The sequence below is a fragment of the Lathamus discolor genome, chromosome 2 (genome assembly GCF_037157495.1).
Source record: "Lathamus discolor isolate bLatDis1 chromosome 2, bLatDis1.hap1, whole genome shotgun sequence".
NCBI classification, from domain to species: Eukaryota; Metazoa; Chordata; class Aves; order Psittaciformes; family Psittacidae; genus Lathamus; species Lathamus discolor.
Genome location: NC_088885.1, coordinates 149178848 through 149200626, shown reverse-complemented (window position 1 = coordinate 149200626; position 21779 = coordinate 149178848). Strand labels below are relative to the sequence as shown.

Sequence of the window (21779 nt, the reverse complement as noted above, 5' to 3'; positions counted from 1 at the left end):
CATGATCCACTCTCAAAGGTTGACTGACCCAAAGAGATAGTATCAGGGGTTCTATTACTCAGCCACACATCCTAATGAGAAACTTTCCCATTCCTGTACCCGCAACCACTGGCAGGCTGGCTCACAGACACACCTTTCTATGCATCATCCAGGCAGGTCAATGGGTTGCACAGACAGTCTGAGAATACCAATGCAGAGAAGCCAGGGAATGCTGCAGTGCCTTACGTTTCAACATGGAGATGTTGTTCTGTGCTTTTATGCAACTGCTTCTAAGGAGGTTAAGGAGCTGTAATTAGCATACATCACCTCTGCCAGTGGAGCTAATCAGGCTGAAAAATCCCAAGCGTCTCCACTCCTGAGCAGTCCTGCTTCTTGCAATGGAATTTTCAAGCTCTTCTTGCTAATTGCTTACACTGCTTTCAGACTTGCTGGCACCACGGAAAGCTTCCTTCTGGTGTGGAAATCGGGCGGGGGGAGACTTTTGCTGTGGACATGACCTTTTCTTTCTGCTAGGAATGTCATTAGAGCCATGGACTCTTCTGAAGACATCTCCTGATACTAACAATACAGACCACTCCGAAGTCAGTGTTACACATTCAGTCTAATTCTCACTGAATTTCAGGGGCAATTCCTGGCCTCTGTCTAGCCTGTAAGGTCAGCAGCTGTTTGACAGCGAAGTATTTGAGGCATCACAGCTGGCACCATGCTGCCAGATGCCAGCACAGCTGTAGCTCAGGCTCAAAGCATCCAAATTATGATTACAGACAGCAGAGGTTATGTGATCTGCTGGTGAGTTGCGGTTGTTAGGAGCTCAAATCTACTTGCACCTGATCAAATCAGACCACATGACTGACAGCCTGGGGTCAGGCTAGCAGCCTCAAGCTTTCCTCATTGAGAGCATCTCAAGTCTGCACCTGAGCACACTCCCAACATAAACAATGTGGACGATGGGCAAGTCTGGACCTGAGTATGGGCTTAATAGTTACTATTCAGTTATCTTGATTAGGCATTTACTCAAACTTCAGAATCTATATACTATTCACCCAATGCCTGCTCAGGCCTAAATGTGATGTTCACACATCTCAGATGCAGATGATCTAAGACCCAACTGTTTAAGAAGCTAACTAACCGATTACTCTTTCCCGGTTATGGCTAGTGTCTGCTGGACTTCTCCCTACCTTGCTTTGCCAAGAGTAACAGTAAAGTATTAAATAGTAAAGGTATTTGGATATTGTCTTCATTTATCAGCTCCAGAGTAATTTTTCACTGAAGTTATTCTGAAGATCACATAGCTGTTTCACACTCCGCAGTAAGAGTGTGCTTGTAGCAAAATGCTTCATGTTATTAAAGTGCAAACTCCAAAATAAGCCACCATGTAGGGAATGTCATGAGCACAAAATAAGATTATAACAGCCAAGAACTAAATAATATTTACACGACTTTTTATATCCTTCTTATATCACATTAACATGATTTTGGTTTTGCTTTGTAGCTATTTTTTCCTAATAATAATTCCTAGAAATTGGGGCTTCATGAGCTCACCATGGAAAAAAGAACCACGCAGAAACTAAACAATAAGTAATTCTGTTGATACATGACAGAAGGATGATATATAAGTTGCTACCCCAGGAAAACATATTTTAATGTCAGTCTCTCAGTATCAGAAATTACTTTTTTACAGTTAACTGTATTGCCAACATAAATGCAAACCTTAAGTAGATCCACAAATTGTAAGATTAATAAAAAGGTAGAAAACAGGAAAGCTTCTGATCATTTTACTAGAGGACATAGTTTAAAAATGTCAAGGACAAAATTTGCTTCATAGAAGTAGGGCACTGCACTATATCCTCATCCATATTTTAAGCTAAAAAACAAGAAAACAAACCAGCAATCTCCCTGCTTTATTGAAAGGTCATTGTAATGCAATAGGACACAGTAAGCAGTTGTGAAACTAAGCCCTCCAGAACCTGGTTGCAGCTTTGGAATGTGACCATTGTTGTGCAATGGAGTTTGTCACCATCATATGAAAAACCCATTGGGAAATAAATCTTTTGTTTACCTGCTCATCAGAGATAGCCATCTACTGATTCACATTCTGGATTATTTTACTAAGGTCTAAAACAATACCTTAACTGAAAACATGATCTTTTTCTTTAAATAGCTCTATTTGAGCATTTCTGGAATAAGCTTCATACATTCTACATACAGAATGTTTTCTTTTGTGCTGCTCTTTAAAGAGAAGGTTTGTGAACAGGTCCACAGCCCATTAGAAGCTTCTCAGTTCTTGCCACCTATTTTTACCTGCTTAAAAAAAGTACAGTAATGATGCTGTGCTAGATATCCAGTGTAAAATTAATCACGCTGATGTCTCAAGCAGAGGCTTGACCTCTGCTCAGGAGGAACAAGCAGTAAAAGCAAATTAACCCACATGTAGAGACATCTATGTAAGCAGAAGTAGGAGCACATTGTTGTAATTAGACTCTTCATTCTCTGGAATTTTTAAGAATCTGAGAGCACATCTACATGGGTAGGCGTAAACAGAACTCCTTCGCCCATCCCCTTGGGTGAACTGATGGAGACTAGTGCTGATTCAGAATTCGTACAGCCACATTTGCATGGTACTGAACTGGCTAGATGTAGAGACAACGCAGGCAGAGGAACTCAATATGTCTGCACATGTCTGTAGACACTCATCCTGAGCTGCAGACTTTCCCCAATATAGAGAGGGCAACATAATAAAGATGATAATCAAATTTCTCAATCAGGGACCTAAAGAGATACTCCAAGTTTACACATAAACTAAATATACAGCATGAGATTTAGATACCTAAATGTGAATTTAGGAAATTAACTTTGTAATGTGCAACGCTGATGCAGAAAGTTAACTTTCTGTAGGAGTTTCTAACATGCTTAGTGAAAAGCACGACTTTTCACTCCCATTGTCTTTAGTGATTTGACTCCTCTGAGACTAAGGACTCTAGTGATTTGGAAGTTCTTTCCACTTGCTAACATCTGTTTGCAGTTTCTGGTCTGTAGTTAATCTCAGGGCAAATACATCCACTAATACTTCACAAAAACACCTGCCACCATCAGTATAAAAGGAATAAAAACCCACAAAAAAAACAGAAGCAGTGAAATCTGCCAGACTAATGGCTTTTGAAAAAGAGAAGAATTTGGCAGCTGTTTAGAAGTGAGCAATTTAACATTCAGTCTCTTGTTCGCAAAAGGTGACAGTGATTAACAATCAGTCCAATGATGCTACTGGATCTTGAATGAATCAACCTCAGACAAACTGCAGCAAAAAGGGCTATTTTTAAGTTTAAGAGCTCATGGGACAACCTTAGTCAGTAAGCTTGGTTCTATAACGGCACAGTCCCATAAGAAATAGTGCAACAGACACTGGCCATCTGGAGCTGATGCTATGCAAGTACTACATTTAATGACAAATATGTTTAGTAATAACTATATATTCACAGCTCATGGGGAATAAGGATCCTAAAGCATCCTGTCCACTATATATGAAAAAAGTTCCTGTCCACTATATATGAAAAAAGTTCCTCCAGTTAGATGCACCTGATAAAATCAATTTGAAGAGTGAGAAAAAAAGCCTCCATTCTGCTGTTCAAAGCAGTGCTGAAATGGGATATACCCACAGAACACAATTTTAGTCCAAAATTCCCATCACTTCTCTGTTGACAACTCACAGATACATTGGTTCCTATACTGTACCTCAAACACACTTCAGGACCCAGGGAAGAATGCAACAAGGTAGACATTCTTACAGCCTGCATGGTTAGGTGGATATGATTTTTTTTCAGCACTGTGCATGATTTCCAGCTTTGCATAATGTGTCTTGTTTGTTCTGTCATACAAAAATATTAAAGAAAACCATCTTGGATTCAAAGCTGAAAACAGAAAGTGATGTGAGAACTGAGCTTTCATCTGTCGCTTTAGGATGCACATTTAACAGGATGCTGGTTTCAGTTCAACAGTGTATTTCTCATGAATTTATGGAAAACTGTTAATGCTTTGTACTGCAGTTGACATTCAGTGCTAGACTATTGTGCTTCTGTGTGCTTTACCTAGAGCTCAGCACATGGTCTTCTGATATGCTCTAAAGAGAAAGACTCCATGTCACCACCCTGCCCATACTCTCTGAGTAAGTGTGAATGTGTACATAAAAAAACAGGCTTATGTGAGGGGAATTAATTTGCTATACCTTAATAGAGGTATTACTTACACAACGTGTATAGAGATGCCCAAGAGATACCATGCCTTAGGCAGTTCCAATCTTTCTGATGATCCTTAGAGCACAAAAACCTCCTACACAGAGCTGTCTTTTAAAAGGTACAGTCTTACTCCTAACATAAATTCTCATGTCTATATTCTGCATAACATGTCTGGAGGTGTGGCTGAGGTACTGCCTATTCAGTAGCTATGAAGAGATTGCTAAAGAGCATATACCATGAGTAACTACCAAAACCATTTAAACAACAGTGATTTGGGGGTCACCGTCAAAGCGGTAATACAGACAAAAAAACAACCCCCTGTCCCACTTCACATTGTTTGATATGACACAATAATTTTTTATTCTAGGTTTAGGAAAATAATGTGGTATTATTTTTAGCATGATTTTTAGACATGAAAACTTAAGAGAAAATTTACTTTAGCCTTATTTTATTTAAGTACTGAACAAATTTAAGTTTTAAACAGAAGAAGTCTCTTCAGTGCAGTTATGTCTCTACTTCTATTCACAAATTCATGTTGAAATAAGGTAAGATGGTGCACATCAGGACAATCTGTAGGATGCCACTGTTAAGCTCAATTAATCATTCTCATTTCTCTCTTGAGTCATCATAATGAATTTTTTTTTATAGGGAAACCAAGAGAAATTTCTGAAGTTGGTGTTCTAAATGCTTAGATAGAGAAAATGCTTCAGCTTGTACAGATCCTGTGAGAGTATGTATTATATAATGTACAGATGAATGCACTGTACAGTCTCTATTTCCACCATCTGTAGTTAAAGGAAGAGATACACAGCAAGATTTTTAACCATACCCAGGTATGTGGGATTCTGCTTTTGTAGATGAACTGACATTATTGTTATTTTAATTAGAACTTACACTATTAGCATTTTAATTTGATTCACAGTACCCTCTTTGAACACATGCAGAAGGCTGTATGCTGGTAGCATGAGGTTTTTCTTCAATCATTCCTAATATTTTTTAAAGTAGAAAAAAACCTGGAAAATGTTAAAGGATTTCGATACCTATTGTTCTAAGAAGTGGCTTTCAGTTAGAAATGACATTTAGGTGGAACCAACATTTTAGCAGAGCAAAGAGTAATATTTGCCCCTGCCAGTGTATTTCAGGATATCATCACATGGTTGCCTCAGCACGCTGCTTCTGGTTTCAACCCTCTCTCATTACCCCCTCCCATCTGACTGAAATCAGCTGATCTTTTATAGGGATTCCCACCTCCTGCCAACAAGCTCCTCACTGTCAGATACCAAGCACCATATTTAGGGTGTGCCTTTTAAATACAGAGGCCAATAGGAACACAGTTGCCTCGTTTTGTCTGCCCTGTAAGAGCCAACTGCCTTCCCATCATTAAGCCTTTGCCAGCCAAAGGGAATACGTTCTCAGCCTGTAGGCTCAGCTTTCTGATTCCACATATGCCTTTGCTGAACATGCAAATAAATAATAACAAAAAAGGTATTTTAAAATACATTTAAAGTATATCTTACATAACCTGGATAAAATGCAATTAACTTTTAACATTCATGCAATCATTTTGTTATTGCAGCTAAAAAATAGTTCTCAGAATCCAGCTCTTCCAGAATCTCCAAGAAAAATACTCTTTGTTTCACCATTTTCTGATTCATTCGACTTTGGAAGCAAAATAAACACATTGCTGTGTTTAATATCGTTGCACAAGAGAATTCACAAGAATGAAATGTGTTCAAAGTTCCTAGAAAAAAATGTAGCAACGCAGGCTGCCAACTTGTTCAATGTCAAGCTCTAGGCAGTATAGCAGGACTAGCAGTAAATGACTCAGAGTGAGTCACGCTTTAGCTATTTTTGCTTTTAAAGTAATGCCAGGCGCTGTGTTAATATTCAACCCAGAGTAAATTTAGCAATGCAAGAAAACAAGTGTTTCCATGGTTGCTCCTTCACAATGTTTATGGTATATACACAGCCATTAGGCACAGGAATTAAGCCAAATTAAGAATATGGAAATGTTCCTCTTTCATTTACAACCGAATTTTGCTACACTGGGTTTCATGACTCACTCGGCTACTCATTTTTCCAACTCTAACAAAAAACGTAAAGCCATAGCTAGCACACCACCAACCACACTGTTAGTGGTCAATAGCCACTGCTTTCCTCTAAATGACGGCTTGTGCTGTGTGCACAGCTGAGCTGGAAGCATGCTGGTGTATCAGTAACTGCAGTCAAAAGCAAGTGTAATCCTGATAATGAAGTTACACATATCCTTTTCAGGACAAAACAAGACTGACACAAAGGCCTCACTAATGAAACTAAGGACATCAATCATGGGTTACATGTTCTGTGACATTTCTAAGAAGGAGGCACCAGGTAGGAAAGCTGAAGAGGAGCATTTAAGGGAGGAAGGATGTTATGGTGTCCTATGAAAAGGGAAAGCAGCTGTAGAAAAACAAGGAAGGATGCTGATTCAGGCTGGGGAGCAGCTGGGTAAAATGAGAGAAGTGGTAAAGGGGGTACGACAGAGCTGGAAAATATCCTCCCACAACATAGCTGTGATGTGACAAAACCCATATGCAGGCATGCTTTCAACGGAGCTATCTGCGCAGCTATGCTTTCTTAGGTGAGCAGGTATTTGTGGAATATGAGCCCAATTAATGCAGGCATCTGTCATGGCATAGCAAAACTCTGCTGGAGAAAGGAAGGGAAAATTCAGTCTGGGTTGCAGGAAAAATAAACCCCAAAACAACTACAAAACCCCCACAACCCCAAAGCAGTGGATGCTGCAACAAAGGTTAGGTGAACAGCTTACTTTGCCCACACTAATAGCAGAGCTGCCAAATGATTACACACGATGCTTCTTACACTTTTTTGTTCACATTTTAATATAGCGTTTTATTCATTAGTCTTAAATTGCAGTAATTACTATTTTTACTGTAGAGGTTGATAAAGCAATCAGGAAGCTTTTACATTTTTCCTCTCAGAGAAAACTCTTCAGCTTTTCTGTGTGAAGTCTTCCACGCTGCGATAAGGAGGGCTTTTTTCCCCCTGTTTTCCTATCTGATTATAAACTAGCCACTTAGTTTATACTGGAAGTTTATAGACAGATCCTGATAAAGAGTCTTTCTGGAAAGACTTCTGATTTCAGTAAGTCTCGGAATGACACATAAACTTTCAAATAGGGAGTGAGAGAGAATACTCAAGTCTGGGCCAGATCCAAAGAACTGAAGCAAACTAAAGACACTGAAGTCCAAAATGATGAAAAATCCTCTATAGTGTCCTCCTAATCCTGAAGGCATCTAACCCTGGAAAGCCTCTCCCAGATTCTCCAGGGATCTGAAGTTCTGATTTCAGCACTTGCCCAGAGCTGCCCCATCCCGAGTACCAAGGAATATGTTGGTTGTTCTGCAACCTCTTTGGCTCTTGAAAGTAAGTACAGCTCCATCCAAGTGGAAGAAGAGAAGGCGGTGATGCAGATGTAGAGAACCCAGTTTCCCGATCCTTGCTGGGTAAGTTAACTACTGGAGTACGTAGTCACGCACCCTCTTTGCATCGTCCCTTGCCCCCTTTCATTTCCAGCTGCACAGGGCGCACTTTTGCTTCCACAGAAGGGCTGAAGAGTGCCCTCTACAGACCAGCCTGCGGCCGACGGGTTGCTTAAAAGCCTGTGAGCAATCACATGATGTCAGACGTACGGTCCAGCCCAGCCAACAGTCTTACTCTGATGTTGAATAACAGCAAATCCCTCCAGAGGACACGAGGCAGGGAAAGCCTACAGTGATGTCCTCCTGGTATTCTTGTCCAGCCTCCAGTAATCTGGTCAGTGGCGTTTGGAGGATCCAGAAAGGTGCCAAAAGTGACATCTTCCCCTTAAGGGATTTTTCTTAGCTGCTTATTTGTGAATTTATTTTCCTCACTTCCTGGGCAACTGCTGTAGACACAACGCTATCATATGAAACATATCACCATTGCCCCACTCACTGCTTCTCTGCCTCATGAGATATTTTTGGTGCCTGCTGGAACACCTGTTAAGCAACTTGCCTTTAATCCTGAGATCATTCACTGCAAGCCTGGTAACACAACAGATCTACATCCATGTTTCAGATGGTAAGACATGATAAACCTATCCACACTTGTAAAGTCAGATCCTGTGTCACAAATGAGAGCTAGTAACAGCTGAAAGTTGACAACTTAAACCACTCTTCAATTGTGACAGAACATCCAATGCTCCAAGCCTGGTTTATAGTGCAAATGCCTATGAAAAGTGTTTGACTTCTTTGACTTTGCACTAACGGTGACTGAAAGCAACGTATCTTAGGTTACCCCTGAGACGCAGTACACACAACTATCAGTTCAGCTCCCTGATAACATCAGCAATCATTTGAGTGCCTAAAATTCCCAAATCCACAGATCACAGCCATGGTCCATTTCCTCTTCAGCTATATAATACAAGCATGTGTACTCAGTCTCACAGTACAAGCCCTGATTCATTCCCTTCACGTTACTTTATAGTTGGCACACTTTTAGTCATCTTTTGCAATACTGTGATTGACGTACAGATGTAAAGCACACTATGCTGACAGAATAGATTCATCACAGAACAAAGCTGTGCATGCAGATGTGCCATAACCCTCCTTGGGGGAGCCAAGGCACTTAACTCTGGGCTCTGGGATCTAGCCTGAGGTCCACAAACCTAAAAGATGGGTGCTGCAGTCCTTTAGTGCTTCTTTAGCTTTCTTCCTCCATTTCAGCTCAACTTATTTAACAGGTCTAGGGTAGTGTGAGGAAGATCTCCAGTACATTTAATGGCATAAAATTAAAGTCGGAAAGAAAACATGCTTTGCTGTGAGGTTATTGGTGTCTACAGCTTTCAAGAGAAAAATGAAACAGTATGGATATCAAAAACTATGGTAAGTAGCCAATGCACGTGAACTTCTGATAAGGAATTACAGGATGTCTGTTACATCGTGCTGTACATTGCTAGTTTGCATGTTACTGTATATTGCAAGTATTGATCAAAGAAATTCTATTGATTTCAGAAGCTACACTAACACTTACCAAGGCAAGACGTAGCTCAATCTGCATCTCTTCTGAAGGCCATACCAGAGAGCTACATGACAAATAGTGTCAGGACCCATAAAATCACCAAATGTTTTCTCTTAACTGGAGAACTCTGAAGTTACCATGCAGTGTGATATTCACTGATGGATTATTATTTAGTCAGCATTATCTCAGATCTATATCCCTGTTCTTCCTCAAATGCTTTATGTGCTGGCACTCAATCCAAATTCATTACTTGGAGCAGAGTTCTACTTGAAGTAGTATTTCCCTTGGTACTTGTGCACACTGGTGGCACAAAGTCCCACATAAAAAGGATTAAAATGAACATATAGGAAGGGTAAAAAAACCCTACTGTCTATCCAGGAATAAGATAAATCCAGGAAAAAAATAAATAAGAATCACAGAATTGTAGAATCATAGAATAGTTTGGGTTGGAAGGGACCTTCAAAGCTCCTCTAGTCCAACCCTCCTGCAATGAGCAGAGACATCTTCAGCTAGATCAGGTTGCCCAGAACCACCACATCCAGCCTTGGCCTTGAATGTCTCCAGGGATGGTGCATCCACCACCTCTCTGGGGAACCTGTACCAGTATTTTACCACCCTCATTGTACAGAATTTTCTCTTCACACAGCCTGAATCTCCCCCTCTTTTGATTTAAAACCATCACCTGTCATCCTATCCCAACAGGTCCTGCTAAAAAGTCTCTCCCCATCTTTCTTATAGGCCCCTTTTAAGAACTAATTACTCAAGAACTGAAATAACTCAAGTAACAGAAATAATGAGGAAACAAAACAAAGTTCCCTAAGTTTAAAGCTTTGCTTTATTTTCCTCCTCAATATCCTAACTTCAAAATGAGAACATTTCAACTGTAACAAATTGTAACACTTAGATGCTTTTCCTTTCCTCTTTCTTTGTTTTCTTCTCCTTGGACCATTCTTTGCCTGTTTTCCTGTGGTCGCACTTGAAGTTTAAGCCATAAGCTCATGGCGTAAGAATGGAATTCCTCCATCCTCTATCTTTTAAATTTGTCTGAATAGCAGACAAAAGACATAATGGCAAGTAAAATTGTACTAAGCTGGCAGAGGGAGTCCCTGTGTTTTTATGTATGTACAGTACACACATAGTATGCATATACTATACATATGTATTTTACATCACTATAGTAAGTATTATTACACCATAAAAGAAGTGAATGAAAACTCTTGGTGAAATTTTGGGGGTTGGAACTTGATGATCTTAAGGTCCTTTCCAACCCTAGCTATTCTAAGATTCTATAATTCTAAATTGCTCACGTTTTGTTACCAGAAAGCAAACTTTCCATAGGGTATAATCCATCTATTGTAGTTTTCAGAATTTCAGATACAGGCAAGCTTTAGCTCTATGCTTCTTACTCATCTGAAATGTATAAAACATTTCTAATGAGTTCAAATATGGCGACAAGACATGAGATTCTAGAAGTTCCTGTGTTGCACAACTGGATTACCAAAGAAACCGACTATACTGAACTCCACCACTCGAGGAGAACACCTCTGTAAGCAAGGGTGCAGGGCTGGCACACAAACAAACGAGCGAAAACTTGGTCACACACTTGATTTGCCTGAAAATTTCTCATGAGCTGAGCAAGGTTCTAAGGTTTTTCATCACTCTCCCAATAGAAACAAAGGGGAAAAAATAATACATTTTAAGATGGCATTTTGTTAAACAATGTGATTGAATGCAACATCAAGGGAATGGAATCGGCATCTAGAATCTCCCTTCCTGACTAGTATGCTCTTACACACAGTAAAAAAGCCATGCAGGCTGCCATCAATGTGCTCACTTAAGAGAGAATTATCCCATGACAGTAGCAATAAATTACCCAAAGTATTATCCCTAAGTGTATAATAATAATAAAAAATTATTTCTATGCAACACTTCATTTCCTTTCTAGATTTTATATACCCACTGCTGATCTGAAAGCCAGGCTGATATATAAGCACGAACTGCATCTTGCAAAGACTTTTGCAATGGGATTAAATATAGATCTTTTTAAAATACACGTATAGATCAGATGAGAGATACAGAAAGAGATAAGAGGTGTTTACCCTCAAGTAGTCACTGATTGGAAGGGCAGATATTTGAAGGGGAGATATTTATAACAGAAGAAACCTACATCTGATGATCTTTCTGATTTAGATACCTCCCTCCCTCAGCTGAGTGCCTTTACCACAAGGTTAAAGCCTCAGTATTTCCTTCTGCAGTTGTTTCCATTTTTATATATAGTTAAATACACCCTGAACTGAGAAAGAGGAAGACTGATTCCAGAGCTACAGCTCAATCTCCTAAAGGCCAAGAGTCAGTCAAATTCTGATTTTAAATCAATGAGATTGAAACCCAGGTTACTCACAGTGGAAAGGGGCTGTTTGAGGGGGTGGGTTGATTCCTCTTTCATTTTAATTACGAATTTCATGTCAGAGCTCTAAATGCCAATGCAAGAAACTTCTTATTTTGGTCAATCATGTTAGAAAGGCAGTAATTTCATCAAAGAAACCCTCACCAGATCCATCTGCAACTGATGTTCTTCATTAATCTACTAACAGAAATATTGTTGATGCAAGCTTTTGCCTGTGAATCCTATCAACATAGCTAAATTTTGGCATGGAAAAATCGTCTCAGATCACAAAAAAAAAAAGTTCTGATGGTTTCATTTGTTCTAGAGTTGGTCCTTCTTTGCAAATTATCAAGAACACAAGCTGTGATGGTAATTTTGCAACTTGGATATTCATCTTGTTCGCACTGCTGTAGTATTTGAGCATCCCATTTATCTAGTTTGTTTTTCTAGCTCGTTTCTCCTTCCAATAATTCTGTGAAATAGAGGGATTGTATGTCAGACTTCATCAGCATCACTTTAACTCATACTATTTCATTCCCAGGCCTTGATCTTCTAATCCTTCAAAATTACAAGTAAGCAAGCCAACTAGTTCCTTCCAGAAAATATCCAGACAGGACAGTCCCAGAAGGACAAAACGATGCCAAGTTTCTCTCTCAGGGTAGTCCTTTAACCCTACCCAAAAGTCAGATCTCATTCATACAAATGCCTCTAAACATATTCATGTCACTCCTCAGGGGCTGCAATCTGCTCCCTCAGCATCACGCCATGAAAACATTACTCTGGCAGACTAGACTAAAGCACAGTTATGTTATTATTTCCAGTTCTTTGAACTGACAAAACCACAAAAAATTATACTCATGTTTCAGTGCCACAAGAGAAGCAGGGCAATTGAGCGTTTTGCAGTGGACGTGGCTACTTTGCTCCAAAGGGTATCAGCCTGGAGCAGATAGATATGAGCCAGTCCATGTTCATTAGTCTCTCCTTGAAAAGCCCACAAACACAATATACACATAGCTGAATGTGAGATATAGGTATAAGGTTCAGACCCACAAGGATTTTAGGCACCTAACTCCCAGTGATCTGTTCTGAACCTAAAATGACTTGATCTAATACAAGACTAACAAAGCAAAGAACTAAACCAAAGTATCCTAAACTCCAAGTGACCTTCCTAAGTGCTAGATCATCTTTCATTTCTTTACTATTCAAAGGGCTGTCTAATAAGGGATTTTACGTAAATGAAAAGTGCATATCCCACACGCGCCACTGAACTGTCGTTAACATCAATTCCACTTTCGGTTAGAATTTCCAACTTTTCTGCTGAAGTTGCTTTCCCATAATTAGTCAGTAATTTAAGAGATCTTAAATTACTATTTTATATTAAAAAAGACAAAGAAAAACACAAAGAAAAACACACTAATGTTATTTTCCAACTGAGCCTCCGTCAACACAGCTTAAGCATAAAGATGAAAACAGACCAACTAAGAAGCTATGTAGAACCGAATAGGATGCCAGGTCTGCAAATCAGTTATGTGACTCCGCACATGTAACTTTAACTACTTACTGAAGTTTCACTTCTGTTATATGTTGAAGAATAAGATTAACTTGGCTCCACCAGTGTGATGCTGTGAGGATTAATTGGATGAAACTTTTCAAGCACTATACTACACAGGTTGCAGCTTGCTTTCTTATCCTCCTAAAAGCAAATCAAAGACTTCAGTCCTTCCTGGACCTCCAAATAGATTGTTATATAAATTTAAAGAGAATTCCTTTCACAGTGTCATTTTTTCAACCAGTGCAGTTTTCTACATAAACTGCATCTAAAATAACATATTTTTATATCACTATTTCTGAGCATATGCATGACTTAAACTACACCTATCATCAATAGGGCATAATGGTGTGTATTTGAACACTAAATATTAAATCTTACAATCTTCTCCTTTCAAAATAATTCTTTTTGATAATGAACATGAATCTGTCCTAGCAAAATGTTAAAACGTGATACATACATTTTCCAATTTTCTTTCAAAACCTCTGTAACATTTTTTCTTCAGTGGGCAGGACAAGGAAGACCTTTACAACTGCACTGCTTTCCAAATTACACTGCAATGACTGGTCTCCTATGACAAAAAACCTGCTTAAACTACTACTGTGTCTCAAAATTATTTGTTCCCTATAAAAAAAAAAACCTTTCTACATTTGCCAAATTCACTTCTTCAATTGTTTGGCAAAGCCAGCAATATTGTCATTCACTCAAACCTTAACACTTCCTACAACATGACTACTGAACATGCATCTGCTGGGTGTTCGTACAGCCCGTAGTTATCAAAGATTCCAAAGTGCATGTTATCAGCTGCTATAAAAGGGCTATGCAACCTGCATCCTTTGTGCATCGAATGTGAAACTAAATAACCTTCAGCAAACAGCAGCGGCAGCTAGGGTCACAGGAGGAGAGATTATACCTGCTGATTAGCTCTTTGCACAAAGTATCAGAAATTTAAACTGATACACAGAGATTAAAGGCAGATCTTACTTTCATTTTATGAAGGCAAAATTCTCATACTCTGTGCCAGAAGATGCCTTTGAGATATATATATATAGAGATATATATATATTCTATATATATTGGCATGGAATAAAAAGACTTGGTAATACAACTTTAAACAGAAGGTGGGATTTTAAATTTACAGAAGATACAAAATGCGAAGTTACAATTCCTGCAGTAATCATGACTTGGTTCCTATAGGCTTAGTCCTGCATGGTTCTGTACTGTGGTTACACTCCAATAAGGAAGTGAAACATGCCAGCAATCTCACCCATTTCAAAGAACCTACTCAGGCACTTTAAGCAATTTGCTCAAGCATTTCACTTAATCAAAAGAAGATCACTAAAGCACTTTGCAGATGCAGGACCCTTATGTGTTAAACAGCGCATCAGTCATGCAGGGTCACAAAAATGTTTTCTTACAAACCACACATGTAACCATTTAGAACTTGCTGCTATTACCAGACTTAGCGAATATCCCTCCAAGTGCTCCACTATTTGGAAAAGATAATGTAGTCATTTTGGGGTATAAAACATGGCTGAAAATACTACAAAAACATATTAATCACCACTTCTTTTCCACTGCTTACGTTCTAAGCAGGTTTGAGTCAAAAAATGAAAATGTTTTCCATTAAAAATAAGAAGTGAGAATTTAGGAATTTGAGATCGTTCTGAAAACAGACTTCAGGAAAAAATCACTTGCTCTTCACATAAAGCCCGTCTGACAGTGTTTTGACACATATCATCAGAGGTGGAGATTTCGCATCATTTTGCACAAATTCCAGCTAAAGGAGCTGCATAATAAAGGCTCACAGACTGCGGGAAAATGCCTGCAAACTGTCTGAAAGCTGAGCAGAACAGAAACTGCTCTGAGGCATGATATCATCTTTACTGTCACACAGATGCACTTTCCCAATTTCATTTCTTCACTTTAGCTGCTGCTAAAGCTCAAAGAGAAGAAGGTCTCCTGCCCGCAGAGCTGCCTGGAGAAGAGGACAACCTGAAGGTGATACAGTGCTGATCTCCTCCTTGAGAGTATCAGAGGTACCTACTATGCTTCATGTCATCTCTTAGGTGGCAGGGAACAACCACACAGCTCCTTTTCATCACTGGGGCACCAAATATCCAGAGACAAAACGTATTAGCCTTCTGAATCTTCTGTTGAAATAAGGTTATATTTAACTGCTTCACACTCTGCACCATACCCCAAAACAAAGTTTTTCTCCTTCAAACGCTAGTTAATTTCTAAGTAGCAAGACAATATGAGACTACAACGCTTCCTTGTTCAGCTATTCTACAACAAAAATGTCAAACTCTGCATAAAAACTATGTCATGATTAATGGTAACCTATCATGAAAGGCAAATCGTTTTAGCATCTACCCCATCTGCTCTTTAGATAGAAAAGGCCAGGACAAGAGAAAACTCCAGGAAAGCTCCTCTGAGAAAACATGGCTGGAGTTTTTATATCTTATCTGATTTAGCAATAAAACCAAACCCCCAAAGAGCTAAAAACTAGATCACACTGTATATGTGTGCTTGAAACGGGCCAGGACTCAGGCACTAAGTTGTGCCCAAAGACTAATACCTGAAAACAAAGTAGCAGCCAGGTAGCTGTAGATGAAGTTATTGATACATGTAACTCACATCAAGCAGCTTTACACCTAACTCACACCAGTAGTGTCCCAAAAACTGAAGACACATTATAATATGCTGTATTATGGGACCAGTATTGTAGGATTCATGCTTTCAAAACCACAATGCATAAAGGAGAAGCTAAAGAATACACAGGTGACTTGACTCAAGCACGCTGCTGACTATTTAACAGGATGACCTTAATGTTCTGTATCTGAGCTCAGCTAGTACTGCAACCCAAACGTCCCTGCTTTTGAGCCTACTCTTTACAGTAACACTACTTTCCGCACGGTGTATGTGATATTTTAGATAGTGCTCAATTACACATCTCAGCATAGTAATTTACTACATAGAGCCCAACAACAAGAACAGACTTTCTGTACCAGAGTACACGTCAGCTTAGCTTCTCACAAAGATGTTAAGACCAGAGACCCTGATCCTATGAGAATGTATCTGTCATTTTTAAGCTTGTGAATGAATTTGTGACATTCAGTTGTTGAGGTCTTTTTAAAGATTATATGTGAGTGCCCAAAACACAGAAAAGGAGAGAGAGAGGATAAGGGCAATGGCAAGAAGTTCACACAGCTACAACAGAGAAACTGAACAATCTTACTGGTTCCAGGTCACTGGAAATTTACATCTGTGAATACAAACAGACTCCACTGATCTAAAGTCATCCATTATCACTCAAGAATTTCTGAGAGCCTTCCCTGTAAAAAAGCCTTTTGAAGAGGAAAGTAAAGCAGGAAAGTGACTTTGTGGTGGATCAACAGACTATTTAGGCAGAAGACACAATATTAATGCAACCTTAAGGCAGCACTATTGTGCTTGCTTTGAAAAGTTTAACTTTGAATTTTCCACCTATTTCTATCTGCAGATCTGAGGTGGCATTTACTTATCCATTTCAAAAGAAGGGGGGACGTACCAGGCTCTTTATTTGAATGCATGCTCATTATACTGCAGCCAAGCCTGTGAAAGCTAACTAATAACTTTCCATTCAGCTTTTTAAATTGCATAAAATGCTGCAATAGGAGCAAATGTGATGGATTTACCTCATCCAAAACATCATGTGTTCTACAAAACCCAACCTGACCCATCTGACTGAAACAGTCTGAACACAGCAGCCCATCCAACATCACCATGCATTTCATACTGGACACAGTCTGACCTCTGTGCACAACTAAAACAGAAGTCCAAGTGGCTAATAGGACATATCTGGATTTCAGGCAGTATTAGCAGAATGATGTCCTTGCATATTTTTTTTTCCCAAGAATAACATTTCCTGTGCTTATTTAATCTTATTTAATCTTATTTAATACCTTTTTTTTCAACAGGTATTCCAGTTAGAACTCAGTCCCACAGCCTGAGCTGAATGTAGTACTAGGGCATACACCCCTTCCTCAGGCAATTACAGGGTGGAAAGTAAATCCAAAGTCAGTTATCAAGATTTTATCTTCTCAGTTACAAACACCTGGAAATTAGGAATTACAACATAATGGTGGGGCAGTAATAATTTTATGGTTATGCAGGGAGCGAAAATTACACTGTTTTGTGGTCTGCAACTTGGTATGTTCATTCTTAAGAATAGTGCCAAGAGCTCACTTGAACTCAGAGATCAATGCTAATACTCAAATCCAAAATCTCAGAAACCATAAAGAAGGGGAAATGCATATATTAAGCCCTCAAGCTCTAATCCGAGGGAGTTTTCAGATATCAGATCTAAAATTCACCTTGTCAAACATGTCTTCACACTTCATAAATCTCTACAGAGAACAAGGAAGTAATCCAAAGTCCAGTGAACTCAGCAGGAAAATTCTTTCCGCTAGTTTCAGTGGGTTTTGGATAGGGCTCCACAAAAACAAAACTCAAGGAGAGCTACAGGAAAGCATCCAGAGTATCGTTTTCTAATGGTATAAATCATTAATCTATAACTCCTGAGGTTCCTGAGATACCAGTTTATGTTGAAATCAAAATGCAGGGTGGGAGGGAATAGGTTCAGGGGTCAAGGGACAGCAAGCAGAATAATATGAGTTCAAAACACGATCACGATTGGGGAAGAGCAGCACAAATAGTGTTAGAGCCTATGAACTTTCCCAGCAGCAGTAATCAGAGATATTTTAATGGCTGCTATAATCTGCAGGGCAATAAAAGCGTACAGTTTTGTTGTGTTGCATAAATACTGGACCCGTTCACTCTCCAACTTTTCTGGTAATTCAAGCACAAATAACTTCATCATTTAACACTTGATAAATCACATGAATTAAGAAAACCAGATTTTTATAAATTGCAGTGTTACATGGTGCGTGCATAGGAGCTGTAAACCTGAGAACACACACAGTAAGCATTTTCCAACAATATAGTTCTACCATTAAAGCAAAGGTCTTCTTAGAGTTGCAACACATGCTAAGTTGTGAAACAAGAGCAATTTGTTTAAGTGACAAATGAAAACAGCTTACCTAATCTTTTTAGAAGATCCTATCAACTAAGAATAAAACTAATGAGAAAGGCTTCTAATGAAAAGCCCACCTTCCACAGAAAAAGATGTGAAGCAACATTTTCAGGGTATTTGTATTCAGACATAGCAGGAGCTGTGGGAGTCTAAATAAAACTACCAAGGTAATTACACCGGCTTCCTTCTGCACAGATAGCAATTTAAGTAAGTTTTTAAATACAAACACCCACCTCAGTTTGAGCCATAACCGGCAGCTCTATAGGGCAGTTAGTCACATCTTGCCATTTAGCATTCAAAGAATCTATAGTTAAAAGATAAGACTTACATTGTTTTCTCATCTGTTTAAGTTGATCCTTAAAATATACATATTTTTCATTCTTTTGCAAATCTGAGTCACTGTTCTCGCTCTCCATTGCAGTAAATTTTTCGTGTACTAAAGACTTTAAATCTGGTATGTTTTCTGGTTTTTCTCGTTTGATCTGTAAGGAATAAGAAGTACAATGTTATTCATTATGACCTATTTTAATACAAAGCAGAAGATATCAAGCAAAAAGTCATGAAGATAATCTCAGTTTCTTTTGACTACAGTTAAATTTCCTGCTCTGAAACCATAACCTCCAGGTAAATATTTGTTTCAGCAGAAGTAACTATGATATGTAGAGATTAACTTCTCAGTGCATTTTACTCAGTTACTGTTGTACAGGTTACTTCTCACACTAACAACAGGCAAAACTGAACCCTGCAGTCAAATTTACATCCATGAGTGGTAAAGGTCAACATGTTAACATGAGCCAGCATAACACTGAATGTGAATGAAACCACAGAGTACAACTCTGTCCATAAAGTAAGAAGGTGATTGAAAGACAAATAATTTTAAAGAGTTTTCAAAAAACTTCCATTCTCTCCCCATTTTTGAATCAGCTTTCTGGAAGTTTAAAATCTACTTGCATGACTACCATGATAACTAAAACAGGGAAAGTTCAGGTTAGATATAAGGAAGAAGTTCTTTACTGTGAGGGTGGTGAGGCACAGGAACAGCTTGGCCAAAGAAGTTGTGAATGCTCCATCCCTGGCAGTGTTTCAAGGCCAGGCTGGACAGAGCCTTGGGCAACATGGTTTAGTGTGAGGTGTCCCTGCCCATGCCAGGGATTCAGAACTAGATGATCTTTCCAGCCCAAACCATTCTATGACTCTCTGATAACAGCAGCAAAAGCAGCACAAATAGCTAATGCAAAAGGAAACCACCTCTATTTGTGCTGTGTGAACAAGAAGCATTATGCCATACAGGCAGGCAAAAACAGTTTCCTGAAAATCATTTGCTTATAATAATTGCATCTGAAATAATCTGGAGAACGAATGACTAGAAACAAAAGGGAAGTCAATCATGTAGGCGATACTAAGACATTCCAAGAATGCAAAAACCACTTTGTGAACCCCCAGAAAACAATGATTAGAGTCTTTGCTTCCCGACATGAAATTCTAGGGAATTGTACCTTTGACAGGTCTTCATCAGAGCTAGCTTACAGGTGGTGGGGACTGTGCTATGCAATGACAATCAGCAACAGCACAGACTCTGAAAGAAGGTGGACATCTGTCAAATTCTTAATGCTAAGCATTTCCTGAATCAGACAAAAGCTATTTCTATCCCAAACATATGGCGAAACATGTCATTCTGAAATAAAGGAGGGAAGCAGCATTTCTGCTGAGCCACTCTTCCCCTGCAGCACGTATGAAATTCTGCCCCTCACCATACCATTGTACTGGGCATTGTGAAAGACAGGAAAAGAGCCTACTGAGACAAAAATAGTTCACTTCATCAAATCATTTACAGGTTTCAGAGTTTACAGAGACCTTGGAAATCCTATGGAATACATCTTATTTCAGTAGCCAATGAAATAATAAATATTTGTGCAAAAATGGACTTTGCAGATATGTGAAATGCTACATAGCCATGAAAACTAAACCTTCCTTTTAATCCAAGCAAAGCAATCCATAGAACTATTATTTCTTGCAAGCGTAAAGCAGTTTGGCACATTTACTTTAGGCAGACACAAGTTGTGGCAAGAATTAAAATAAGAGAAAAGCATGCACTGCCAGGTGATAGCGTGTAGTTTTCAAAGGCACCTGGAGATGAAAGATCACCTACCACAACATCCAGCTGTCAATGGGAGAGACTCAGGAATGACCTGGTACCAAAGGAGTACAGTGACTCTGAAGACCAACAGCACAGATGCTCAGAGTGCTACATAAAGCCAAGCAGTAGCGTACAGTCCTTAGCCCATGAAACTTGACAAAAGGAGCTAAGGAAATAGGAGCATTCTGTGCTTTGGGCAATGAGGGCAATCACACGTACTCACATGTTGCCTCTGTGTGTTGGTTTTGGCTGGGGTAGCTACTTTTCTCCATATTAGCTGGTATGGGGCTGCGTTTTGGATTTGTGCTGGAAACAGTGCTGATACCAGAGAGGTGTTTTAGTCACGGCTGAGCAGCACTTACACAGAGCCAAGGCCTTTTCTGCTCCTCACCACCCCACAGCGAGCAGGCTGGGGGTGCACAAGGAGTTGGAGGGGACACAGCAGGGACAGCTGACCCCAGCTGACTCGAGGGTTATTCCACACCATATGGCGTCATGATCAACGTACAGAGCTGAGGGAAGAAAAGGAAGGAAGGGACATTCACAGTGATGGTGTTTGTGCTCCCAAGTAACCATTACAACTGATGGAGCCCTGCTAGCCTGGAAATGGGCTGAACTGGGATGGGAAGCAGTGATTAATTCCTGTGCTGCTCTGCTTGTGTGCATCTCTTCTGCTTTACCTACTGAACTGCCTTCATCTCAACCCACGAGTTTACTCGCTTTTACTTTTTTTGATTCTCTCCTCCATCCCGTTGCAGAGGATTGAGGAAGTGGCTGTGTGGGACTTAGTTGCTGTCTGCGGCTAAACCATGACAAACTGCTGCAAAAGAAGGCCTATCAGAACCAAAATCAACTTGTTCTGTATTCAGCTGGAGAAGAAAACTGGCCACCAAGTGTACACAAGCACAAGAAAGCAGTTACTAAATCTAAATACACTGAAAATCCAATACGTTATAAAATAATTATTTGATCTGGACAACACGTAGTGCAAACATACTCCTTCCTGCAACAACTCCATCAGGCTGCTTTTACAGACATTCTCTCTTTAACATAAAAATAATGTATAAACAGAGAACCACACTCACAAGCATAGCCCAAATCACCACCCGTCACTAGGACCTGCCCTCAACATGAATGAGAGCACTATGGCCAGATACCATATAGAAGATCCAGTTGTGTATGTTAAAAAACCCCAACAAACCAAAGTGCTTCTAAGTTGCTGGTATGCGCACAAAAAGAAATGCTATGGACATTCATCACAGACATCTATCTGTAGCAAAGACAATGTCAACAGTCTTTTCCTCTCCATAGGGACTAAGTTACACATTGGTACAGTTACATCAGGCTCTTTTAATCTT

The 21779-nt window shown here is 39.4% G+C and overlaps 1 protein-coding gene across 1 annotated transcript in view; it reads right to left on the bottom strand.

The window, feature by feature from the left end:
* NSMCE2 (NSE2 (MMS21) homolog, SMC5-SMC6 complex SUMO ligase) overlaps nucleotides 1-21779 on the bottom strand; it is a 131084-nt gene that overhangs the window by 51215 nt on the left and 58090 nt on the right. The window contains exon 4 of the mRNA XM_065668944.1: nucleotides 18613-18766. Coding sequence (XP_065525016.1) covers nucleotides 18613-18766 — 154 coding nt within the window. The remainder of the gene's footprint in view (nucleotides 1-18612; nucleotides 18767-21779) is intronic.